The sequence below is a fragment of the Marmota flaviventris genome, chromosome 1 (genome assembly GCF_047511675.1).
Source record: "Marmota flaviventris isolate mMarFla1 chromosome 1, mMarFla1.hap1, whole genome shotgun sequence".
NCBI classification, from domain to species: Eukaryota; Metazoa; Chordata; class Mammalia; order Rodentia; family Sciuridae; genus Marmota; species Marmota flaviventris.
In genome coordinates this window covers 50302391-50314965 of record NC_092498.1, presented here as the reverse complement: position 1 = coordinate 50314965, position 12575 = coordinate 50302391, and the positions used below count along the sequence as shown (strand labels likewise).

At 34.2% G+C, this 12575-nt stretch overlaps 1 protein-coding gene across 6 annotated transcripts in view; it reads left to right on the top strand.

Moving 5' to 3' along the window:
• The window catches only part of Iqub (IQ motif and ubiquitin domain containing), a 79488-nt gene extending 68633 nt beyond the window's left edge, over positions 1-10855 (top strand). For all 6 annotated transcript variants that reach the window (XM_071612824.1, XM_071612821.1, XM_071612818.1 and 3 more), the window contains 2 exons: positions 6305-6490; positions 10529-10855. In XM_071612824.1, coding sequence (XP_071468925.1) covers positions 6305-6490; positions 10529-10711 — 369 coding nt within the window. In that variant the 3' untranslated portion in view covers positions 10712-10855. The remainder of the gene's footprint in view (positions 1-6304; positions 6491-10528) is intronic.
• Positions 10856-12575: the final 1720 nt, after the last annotated feature.

Sequence of the window (12575 nt, the reverse complement as noted above, 5' to 3'; positions counted from 1 at the left end):
AGTCCTGGGGTGGGGGCTGCTTACACAGGGGCAGAAACACACTTTTGGGGCTGTTACTCATGTTAAAAGGTGTGGTCATTATGTGAATCAATTGAGAAAAGGATATTGTTGATGGAAAATAAATAAGCAGGGTATTTCTGAAGCCAAAGATCTTGACTAGTTCATAAAACTGTCAGTGTTAGAGAGGTTTTAAAACAAATACATCTTGAAAATTAAAATTGTAAAAAGAAAAAAAATGCTGTTTTCATTGTAGACATGGACTTTCCAAAAATCTTACTTTCCTATTTTCATTTTCGATTCATATGGGAATATCATGCCAGGTCAAAATAGGTTAATTCTGTTGATATGACAGTGATCCTTAACTAGAAAGGGAGGAGAGATGATTCATGAAAAGAATTTTTTCGTGAAAATCCAAAAGTTTCTTGCTAGATTTTTAAAAATTTTTATTAAATTTTAAACAGCAAAGTAACTAACTTCCAAGGACACAAAGGAAAGTATGAGTGTAAAATGACTTCTGTAATAATTATATGTAATTAAAATCTTTTCATAAACATTTACAATTTTTATTTTTGACTTTGTACTATACTTTGTTTTCTATAAGGATAGATTTTTGTTAATTTATCCACTTAACAGAATTATTAATTCCTGCTGTGTACACAGGTAGCTTTTTAAGACATAATGATATGTCCAGAGCTGATGTTCTACAGAGGTGGAAAGGAAAAGATGAGAAAACAGTTAATAAATAAGTAAAGAGATTCCATCTCACCCCAGTTAGAATGGCAATTGCCAAGAATACAAATAACAATAAATGTTAGTAGGATGTGGGGACAAAGTTTCACTTAATACATTGCTGATGGGAATGCAAACTGGTGCCACACTCTGGAAAGCAATATGGAGATTCCTTAGAAAACTTGGAATGGAATACCTTTGACCCAGTTATCCCACTCCTCAGTTTACACCCACAGGACTTAAAATCAGCAAACTACAGTGACACAACCAGTTGAATGTTTTTAGCCACTCAATGCACAATAGCCAAGCTATGGAACCAACCCAGATGCCCTTCAACAGATGAATGGATAAAGAAAATGTGGTATATGTACACAATTGAATATTTTCAGCCATAAAGAAAAATGGAATTGTGGCATTTGCTGGTAAATGGATGGAGATAGAGAATATCATGCTAAATGAAATAAGCCAATCCCCCCAAACCAAAGGCAGAATGTTCTCTCTGGTATGTGGATGCTAACCCACAGCAAGGGAAGGAAAGATTAGAAGTTCATTGGACTAGACAAAGGTGAATGAAGAGAGGGAAGAGGGGCTAGGAATAGAAAAAGACAGTAGAATGAATCCGACATATCTTTCCTATCTTTATATATGAATATGTGACCAATGTAATGCCACATCATACACAACCACAATAATGGCATCCTAATTGGAACAAGTTATACTTATTCTATGTATGTCTAATATGTCAAATCACACTCTACTGTCATGTATATCTAGAAATAACAAATTTAAAAAAATAGAATAGATAAAACAAATTTTTTTCAGCTATAGTTAATTTTTTTGAATGATCTAATGAAAGAGAGTTACTGGGGGAGGAGGACTTTTTTAAAGATTGTGTGAGCAGATAAAATGACAGAAATAACTATGAAGAGACAGAGCTAGCCCTCACATAAAATAATTCTTGAAATGTATAGTTATGATTAAAGATGTATACTTTTCTTTGTATGTATGTCATTGTTACAGTCATGTATGTGTGTGAGAGAGGGAGAGAGAGATCATTTAATGACTAAACTGTAAATCAATCCTGAGAGGGCAGGGTTGTTCCTTTTTTTTTCTCCTTCTTATGATATATCTCTGTAACCTGATACATTGCCAAGACTGTATATCACTTAATAATTGTTGAATGAATGAATGATTCACTTTTCCAGAAATTGATGTTGCTTATAAACATACTGGTATTGGCAGATGATGGCAATTATTAGTATATACTGAAAGTGATTATGATGGTAATAATATGAAAGTGAAAGCTAAGCCTTATAGGCAATAAAACAAATGAACAAACAAGCAAATGAACAAACAAACAAACAACAAAAACAAACCTTAGGGAAGAGCTTTGAGTGGATACTTATCTTCCTAAATAAAAAGTTTCTTTTGGATAAACCATTGCATTGGATCATTGACCCCATTGGTAGTTTGTCTCATAAGAATAACTCTCAGCTTTGCAATAGAGTAGGCCTGTGAAATCAGAGACTTTGACCTGAATTCCTAACTTAACCACTACTGCGGTCTCTTTGGGTTTCCCATGATTTTCATTGTGTTGTCTAGGTCACAGGAGTCTTCAGTTCTACAAAATCAAATTCCTGACACTATTTGAATTTGATATGTAAAATGAAAAAAGAGAAGGATTTATTGATGAAATGACTTTGCCCAATGTATTAGTCAGTTTTTCATTACTGTAACAAGATACTTGAGACAGTCAGCTTATAAAAAGGAAAGGTTTATTTGGATTGAATGCTTTAGAGGTTTCAATCCATAGTTAGTTTGTGCTGTTGGTTTTGGGCCTATGGCAAAGCAGCACATCATAGCAAGAGCACATGAGAGGAAATTACTCACTTCATAGTGTTACCGCTGTTGACCGGTGACGAGTCCTTGCTTCCCCGATGTTGAAGAATAACACCGAGGCAAGGTCAGAGTAGAAATTAGAAGTTTATTAAAGGACAGCAGAAAAGACTTCTCCCGGAGGAAGAAGGGGACCCAAGAGGTGGAATCCGTGGAAGGGATGTTGTCTCCCCTTTTTATAGTTCTTTCAGTGATGGAATGTAGGTGGGAAGGCCCCAGGGGTGGGACACAGGTGGGCCAAAGAAGTAATCTGGTCAGGAAGGACTTCTGAGTCAGCACCTTTTTGCTGGGGGCTGTTCATTAACATTTCTTTGAGGTGGACTTTGGCCTAGGGCCTTTTAGGGACTTCATTAACATTCCATGAGTTGTCCTGTGTTTTCCCTGAGTCATTCTCCGCATGGTCTCCATTTTAGATTTCACTCGATATTAGACCCGATTTACCTAACTACACTGACTACCTAACTTTAAATCTGGCTTCAATAGTGTCTAAGAAGCAGAGAGAGGGGAGAGATTTGAAGAAGAGACTGAGGACTCACAATTCCCTTTGCGGACATAATCCCAGTGACCTAACACCTCCCAATGGGGTCCACCTTCTAAAGTTTCTAGCACCTCCCAAGAGTGCTAAGTTGGGTCCAAATCTTTTAACACATGGGCCTTTTGGAGACATTTCAGATCTAAACTATAGCACCCAACATTAGCAATATATTAATAAAAGTGAGTCATAAAAAGCACTGGTGATCTCAATAGGATATTTGTTTTATAAACTGTCAAGTAAAATTTTCTATAAAATCTTTAATTAAAATTAACTAAATTATATTTAATGCCAAATAGGAAATGAGGCAATATATTCTATGCAAAGTTAGAGTTAAAAAATATCTTCCAAATGTAGTGTGCTTTGTTCAAAACTGCTAAATCATTAACTTTCAAGCACTTGCTCACAATCTGTCACAACCTAGTACAGACACCCATGATAATAATGACAGTAATAATAACCATCATTCAAATAGTGCTTACATACTCTGTACACTTTATATATTCATTCACTCAACACAAATAATACTATCAAAATAGGAATTATTTCCATTCTGCAGATGAAGAAACTGAAGCACTGAGAGTTTAGCTGACTTGCCCCAATTTTATACTAGTAAGTACCAGCACGAGAACAGAAACCTAGGCAGACTGGTTCCCAGAGTCCCTCCATTTAAATGTATACTGTACTGCCTCAGAAATAACAGTTTTCTGAAATAGTGTTTACTTTACCACTGTGGATGTCCTCTGATATTTTCTATTTAATTCAAACTGCTTATTCTGATTTCTGTTTAGAGAATTTCGTGTCACCCAGAGGTAGCAATCCAGAGTTTGAAAAACAAATTGAAAAATGAGTGTGTGTGTGTGTGTGTGTGTGTATACACACATGTATATATACACATACACACTCTATATATACATAAATGCTATATATATGATATCCATATTCCAATGTGTGTGTGTGTGTGTGTGTGTGTGTGTGTATTCCAACAGAGTTAACATTTTTAAAAAATAAAGATGATGTTTACTTCAGGGCTCAAATTTTTATGTGCTTTTCTTAAAGAATTGTTGATGTTACTATTTTGGAAATCTTAGATTAGGGCTTTACTATAACTCACCTGTAAGTGCCATCTCAACATTTCATATTATATATTAGATAGATTTATTATAAAGAATTTGTTCACATGACTATGGAGGCTGGCCACTCCACAATATGCAAGCCAGTGTCCTAGATCAAATCTGAAGAACAGCAGGCTGCATAACTAGGAAGAGCTGGAGTCTAGTTCACAGGCTGTCAGGTGGGAGAGTTCTTACTTGGGGGGAGGGTCAACCTTTCGTTTTCTTCAGGACTTCAGCTGACTTGATGAGACCCATCCATATTACAGAGGGCAATCTGCTTTACTCAGTCTACTGATTTAAATGTTAATCAAATCCCTTATAGAAGCACTCAGAATGCTGATCAACCAAATATCTAGAAATCTTGAGGTCCCATCAAGTTGATGTAAAATTAATATCACAAAAGTGGACATCTCAGAAAACATCCTAAGAGATTATTGCCTTTCTGTTCAGAATAGTGTCCATGAGTTGTAATTTAATTTGAATACTGTACATCTGTAGGGTTTGGGTCATCTTACCTTACTTTTCTAATGTCCAGGATTACTACACAAATATGGGTGCCCAATTGCTCTTTTCCCTCTTGCAAGGGAAATAATTTTGATTAGTATTTAGTTCAGTAATATTATTAGCAGGCATATGACTGCTTGAACTTTCTGATCAAGTAAATAGGAAAGTCAGGGGCATTGGTAAAGATCAGCATAGACTGAATTTGGACACAATGCCAAGTAATGTAAAAAGATGAAAGCTAAGATATGTAGAAAGTCCAGGTTCTATTTAGAGAAAGAAACTGAGTGTGTTAGTGGTCACGTAGTTCATCTGTAATCCATGCAGAGACCATCTAATATAGTAAACAATAGTGTTGCTCTTTTTTTATTTTAAATATTTAAGTTGTTGATAGACCTTTATTTATTTATTTATTATTTATTTATATGTGGTGCTGAGAATCGAACCCAGTGCCTCATATTTGCCAGGCAAGTGCGCTAGCACTGAGTTATAGCCCCAGCCGTAGTGTTGCATATAAGGCAGTTCTTAGAAGTTGCCAATCACATTGATCATGTGCACAGTTCACATTTACATACAAGTAAATACTTCATTCTTTTGGGTTCAATTTTGAAATTATTAATACAATTGAGGAAAATAAAAACAAAAATATGAGCAAGGCACAAATTTTGAATATAAGTAAAACTGTACAAAGTGTTAATTTTAAAGCCCCATAGATTTCTTTTTCATAGCAGCTGTGATAATATTGTCTTTTTTAAAATTAAGTAAAAGCGAGATTGTATTAGTTGAGCTTAATATATTGAATGATCCATTTAAGAAATACTGTAGGTGTTTATGGTGAAAAAAATCTTTTTTTTTTAACTTTGATAAATTTGTTTAGGTTTTATCGCTGATCTTACAGAAAAGATTCCTGCTTTTACACATAAATTTAAAAATAATGGTTCTTTTTGCAGTGCTTGTACTTTGTAAAGCTTGTATCTCCCTGACAATTAGATGCAGCCTCATGATAAAAAGTTATTCCAAGAATTTTAGCTAATATGATTTAAAATTTTAAAAAACTTTTAAACACTATTTTGTTTCACCACCTTTCCCTTTTTTTTTCAGTAAAACAACAAAATATTTTAAACTAACACTAAGAAATTATTTCATCTTTATTAAATATCAGCTTTCTTATTTATAAAATGGCAGTAAAAATTCTTACGAGAGTCCTACCATGGCCCTGAGGATGATAGTTTCTAACAAGTTTTTGAAAGAATTGAACATCATATGCTTACTAAGGCAATATTAAGGCATTACAGTGATTATATTAAGGCAAAATTAGCATACTGGAAGAAATATACAGCTTACTCTAGGTTAGGGTCATGAATTAAGACTAGTAATATAGTTTAGGCAAAATATAAGGAGCTGTATTCCTGTGACACCTTATGAATGATATTTGCATTAAAAAATAAACTGAACATAATTTAATTAGATCTTCAAAATTCTTTATTTAGAAGAAAACAAAATTGCCTTTCAAACTTATTTTGACCTGCAGCTACAGGATATTCAGTACTTGATGGAAAACATCTGGGCCTCACAATCGGTTCTCAGTGCCTGGGACGATATCAATGATCTGGTCCTGGTTAGATGGGATAAAAACCTGGAGTGGTCTCCCTGGAACTGCATTCTTCTCACCAAAGATGAAGCAGTTGCTCATCTTAAGCTAACAAGTATTGAAGAGGTAAGAATTTGTGCTTTATTTGGGAAGTTAATTTACTCATTGGAATTATCATGGGTAACTTCATTGCCTTTATATGCATTCCATGATTGATTTAAATACTTCCCCATTGGATTAAGAAACAGAATCTAGGGGCTGGGGATGTGGCTCAAGCGGTAGCGCGCTTGCCTGGCGTGCGTGCGGCCCAGGGTCGATCCTCAGCACCACATACAAACAAAGATGTGTCCGCCGAAAACTAAAAAATAAATATTAAAAAAAAAAGAAACAGAATTTATAGATTAACAGTAACAAAACATGTGGATGATATGGAAGGCAGAGGTTAAAATAACTAGATTATATTTAATTGTGTGCATGTACAAATATGTAGAAAAGAATTCCACTATTTTGTGTAATTATTATGTACCAGTAAAAATATATTTTTTTAGATTACAAAGGGAAGCTATAACATATAACAGGTAAAGATAAGTGATTTGAATGAAAAAATACCTAAACATCATGCCACTACCTTCTAACAGCAAGTTCAAGCCCATTAATTCCACAATTATTTCCATGAGGGTAAAGATTTTGTTTCATTTATTTGCATCTATACTCTAATACCCATAATTGTGCCTGTCACTGGCTAGGAGTTTTAATAAGTACTTATTGAAAAACTAAGTAAATATTACTACCACAAAGGTATTATGAAACTCAGCATCTGTCCTTTGGTTGATTAATAATTATCACAAGGTTGCCTAAAAGTACACTCAATTGACAAATGTATTTTGTTCATAATTTTGTACTTTAGTACTGATGGGGCTTTTTTTTTTTTTTTTTTTTTTTTGCTTCTAACTTGGATTGGAGAAAGCACTGCCAAAATTAAAAACCATTTAGTTTCAATAACTTACAAGATGCAATCTGTAAAACATTTTGATGAACAAAATTGAGGGCCCCCTGAAGAGTTCCTAGAGAGCTCCATTTACACTACCCATGCCCAGCATCCCAAGGCTGATACTGATTCTTTGCCTTCAGTTGGTTACACTGCTGCACCTTCAATTCCAGGCATGATGTCAGCTAAAGGAAAATAAAGAAATGATGTCAAATAATCATTTAGAATAGTGCTATTCCCTGCCTGTTTGTTTTTAGAGCGGGGTAGGTTTACTTGTCTAGTATAAAAGGAGAAACTACTTAAATGTTTTAGCTTTTTTTTTTTTTCAATAATTTTCAGAGTCTTAAGTATTCAGGCTAAGATAAATTTTACTCTAGGGATTGAAAGAAAGGGCAGCAAGAAATTGAGGCTGTGTTAAATGTTATATTTAGTAAACTAAGCTGCCTTATAAATATTTAATCACTGGAAGCATAGCCAATACTAGCAATATCATTTCATCTAGGACCCAAAATAAGATTTAAGTTCATTCCCAGCGCTGATATTCCAGTGCTTCTTCAATTAATCCACACAACTCCCTTTGTGTATTTAATGAAATTATTGCAGTATCAAATTAAATGTCCTATTCACAAGCATTTTTAATTTCAGGGTGCCAATCTTTCTGAATTTCTGGAAGCGAAGCGAAGGTTTTCAACCAAACTTAAAAATGTTTGCCTTTTTTATGATTTGGGCTGATATAATCTTTTAAGTAGTAATATTTGGTCTAGTTAAAGAATATTGTATGTTTTATAACAAGTTAAAGAATTTCCAGAATTTCCTTGGTGCACAGAGATAAATGCTTTCTCAGGAAGTCAAAAACTTAAAATTTAAAATAATCTTGACTCCCTGCAATCTCACAAGTTATAGGAAAGGCATGGAGAAAGACTTCTGTTCTGTGAATCTAAGGAAGGCAGATGGATCTCTCAAAGTGTGTACATTGGCCAGAGTAGGAACAATTGTGGACTAAAAATCAGCAGTCCTGACCCAGTTCTTCCCTAGCTTTTTCACTAACAACCTGCCCTCTTTGCTTCATGAATTTTTAGATTATCTAAAAATGTGGAATCTGTAAAAAGAACGAAAGCAGCCCTGTCTTTGAATTCTGGCATTCTCCTTTATGAGTTAGATTTGGGGAAGGTTGCTAATGTCTTGATGACCCAGTTTTCTCATCTATAAAAAGGAGATAATGTTATCTCATCACAGGAAAAAACTCTAAGCTCTCAGCTTAGTGTTGTGCATGAATCAACTTGGGTAGTAACTATGTATATAAAATGACAGTATTTTAAAATTTTTTTGGTGCATTTTATTTTTAATTGTAAGAAGAGCAATGCATTATTGGTTTAAGTATATGAACAGGTTAAAATAATATAAAGAATAAAAGTCTCCTGATATCCACCCATCCCTATATGCACATTCCATAGAAAACTTATATTTCTTATATACAATTTAATGAAATCTTTCTAAAAGTGTCTATGTGCAAGTATATTTGTGTGCACATATATATGCCTACATATATGTATATATACACATATATTTACACATACTTTTAACTTAAAGTATGTATATATAATTTCATTCATTTCATGTAAAAATTGCTGTGTAACTTGATTTTTTGGGTTGGCTTAACAATAGATAGTGGGTTACTTTCCATATTATATTATTTTTAAAGAGTAACTTAATATTTCCTTGAATGCATATACCCTAATATACTTGGCTCATCTTTTTTAATTTTTAGATTTGTAAGGATACTTTGGAATCTACAAGATTTTATACATGTATACATTAACCTAGCAACACAGAAATGTTTTAGTTTTCCTTGGATGAAATACGGACAAACGTTGGAACAAAATTAGATTAGTGCCAAGGACAAGTATTTATCTACTAAATTTTTCTGTAAAGAGGAAACTTTAAAAAAATCTAGGATATTTCTATATAAAACTTTCTGTAAAAATACTAGCCATTGTATATTCTATTGTCATGTATAACTAAAAAGAACCAATTAAGAAAAATGAATACCAAATCCATTGGCCCTTTTTCCCCAGGGCTGACTTTACCTTAGATTTGACCGTATAAAGAGATTTTTAGTGGGAGAATTTCTTACTCTCAGAAAGTAATGTACAGGTGATTGGTTGAAAAGAAAATAAGAGTAATAAAGAGAATAGATGAAGTTTATTAATTTAATCAGAATTTACCTTTAAAAAACATTTTTAGTTGTAGATGGACACAGTATCTTTATTATATTTATATGTGGCGCTGAGGATCGAACCCAATGCCTTACACGTGCTAGGCAAGAGCTCCACCACTGAGCTACAATGCCAGCCCACCAGGATTTACTTTTGAATGTATTAAATATTATGCAAGGTGCTTAGAGAAAAATGCAGAATTATAATGAATGTGATTCATCATTGTTTTGGATGCTTTCAGGCTTAACCCCAACATGAGAATGAGCCATTTATCATGACTTGTCAAATGTGAGTCTAGTTTCCTTTATGTAGCAAGGTCAGAGGTTGGCAGTCCCAGGCCAGTGTGGTAGGAAACTCAGGCTCTTGGAAACTCAGGCCTTCTGATTTTCCTCAGCCAGCTTCAACCTTTGTTTTTCATTCTCATGCTTGTGGATTCTTAAGTCATAAATTGGCATAAATTACATTATATCTGACCCCAAGTATGGTCAAGGACTAAATATGCTTAATACGTGAGTCTTCCCATTCTTAAAAATCTCTTCAAAAAACTTTTCTGTAGCCAAACTGTGTGTGTGTGTGTGTGTGTGTGTGTGTGTAAATATAAATTTGTTACTTGTTACATGGCAATTCCTAGCTTGAATAAAGACCAGAAAGTTGGGAACATCTAACCCTATATAAAACTAAGCCTGTACCTAAAAATGGAAAAGAGAATGAATATTAGATAGGTAACTTGCAGTGGTTTGGACTTGAGAGGCCAGAAGAAGACTCGGGGAAGGCTTCTAGTTTGAAACATCATACAGTGAGCCCTGAAAAATAACACAAAGTAAGAGAAAACAGGCAACAAACCTGTATTCTGTGGATAATGAACTTTTAAACAAAGACACTGAGACACAGCAACATTTTTACCTAATGACATATATCTGTGGTGACTTTTAATATAATTTAATTTTCTTTTCTTTTCAGGAATATGGACAAGTATTTATCCACAAGATCAAACACAAACATATCCTGGCTAAGAACTACTTTTCTCAGATTCCAGCATTGGCTTCCTATATACTTGATCATGGAGAATTTAATGAGATCAGAAAAAAATATTATACTGATACATCACCTAAAATTATAAAAGTCAATGGGCCTCATTCTTAGAGGATCCAGAAATACTTGTTTGATGACAAACCTTTTCATCCACTGCTAAGAGAGTAATACAGTAGTTGCATGATATGGAAATGGAATTTTATCTTTTTATTAATTTTAATTATATTTTGTTTTTCATAGTATGATAAATTGTGTGAAGAGAAAACATCTCTATAAATGTTTCTTTGTTAGGCATTAGTTTTAAACTGTTACTGAAATGAATAATTTAAAGAGAACCTTTAGTTTTAAATTTTTTCACGCTAAATTAAAAAAAAAGTAAATGCTTTAGAGTTAAAATACAACATCCAAACAAAAACAAGGCCTAACATTTAATGCAAATAATTTATTTAAGATAAAATATAATTGTAGGAGAGTAGTCAGAGAATTCTCTTTCTTGAAACTCTATAAGTAGGATGAAAGACTATTTCAATATAGGAATTCTATCTTTGTCTTTTAATATCTACTTTTATCTTCTTTCTTAAAATCCCAGTAAAATAACTAAAACTATTTGTAAACACAGACATAATAACCTGCATTTAATTTTGTAAACAAGGCAAATAGTGGAGCTACTATTCTATGAGAAAAATAACTCCCCATGGGGCAATGGTGAAACTCTTTGGCAAGAATAGATATGATCAAGTCCGACACAACAGCCCAGAAGAATGACCTGGACCACATGTTTGTCAGGGCTCAGTGGTATATGCACAGTTGTATATCAGTCTTAACAAGAAAGAGATGGCACATTTAAAATACCATCACTTCAGAAGAGGACCTATTATAAAATGTGGGTGGAGTATAGGGAAATAGTGTCAGAACCCAGGTCCAGTTTGAGGTGTGCAGAATCTACCTCTTCTCTCAAAGGAACCCCAGCGGGGGAAACCTGGGAACTCAGAAAAGAAAGAGTGCACAGAAGGCTTTGGAGAGGATCAGTGACAGACTATCCATGGCACTGCCAGCTTTGGGTGATCTCATGGAGAAAGAAAAAAAAACCACCCCATTTCAAATTTCCCTTCCTCCAGTGTGCTTGGGTTTCCCATAAGCAGAACCCAAGGGGAAAGCTGGAAGAGGAGTGGTCAGAAGTCATATGCTTCAGGACAAAGAGCAAGGAGGATAAAGGGTTGGAGTAGATCTGGAGGATGGAGAGAAACTATCAACACAGAGAGGGAACTAAACATGAAGGTCTATAATTCAAACAGCAGCATTTCACTCACAATTATAGAAAAATGTAAAATTTCCTCCCAATTCTAATCAGCAATTAATGAAGCTGTTCTTTTAAGTTAAGTGATCAAGAATTTCATTCTGTATGCATATTTGATAACATTTTCTAGAATGTCTACACTTTTTCTTAGCAAAAGCACCTTGCATTGCCATTGTTAAGGAACTGAACATCAGAGAGGAAAGTGATATAACACTTGTCATTTTTGTACACAATCCAGACATTTTGGGAACTTTCTAAACAACATATTACAGAGGGGACTAGATTAGGGACATTTAAAAAAAATTGTTCTAATTAATTATACATGGATGCATTTTTGACACATCATACATAAATGGAGTATAACTTCTCATCTTCTAGTTGTATATGAGGTAGAATCACACTGGTCCTATAATCATATGCACACATAGGGTAATAATGTACGATTCATTCTGTTATCCTTCCTACTCTAATCCCTCTCCCCTCCCTCCATTTCCCTCTGTCTAATCCAAATACCTCTATTTTCCCTACCCCCGCCCCCATTGTGAATTAGCAGCTGCATATCAGAGAAAACATTCAGCTTTTGGTTCTTTGGGATTGGCTTATTTTGCTTAGCATGATATTCTCCTGCTCCGTCCCTTTACCAGCAAATGCCATAATAGATTGGGGACATTTTGGTCA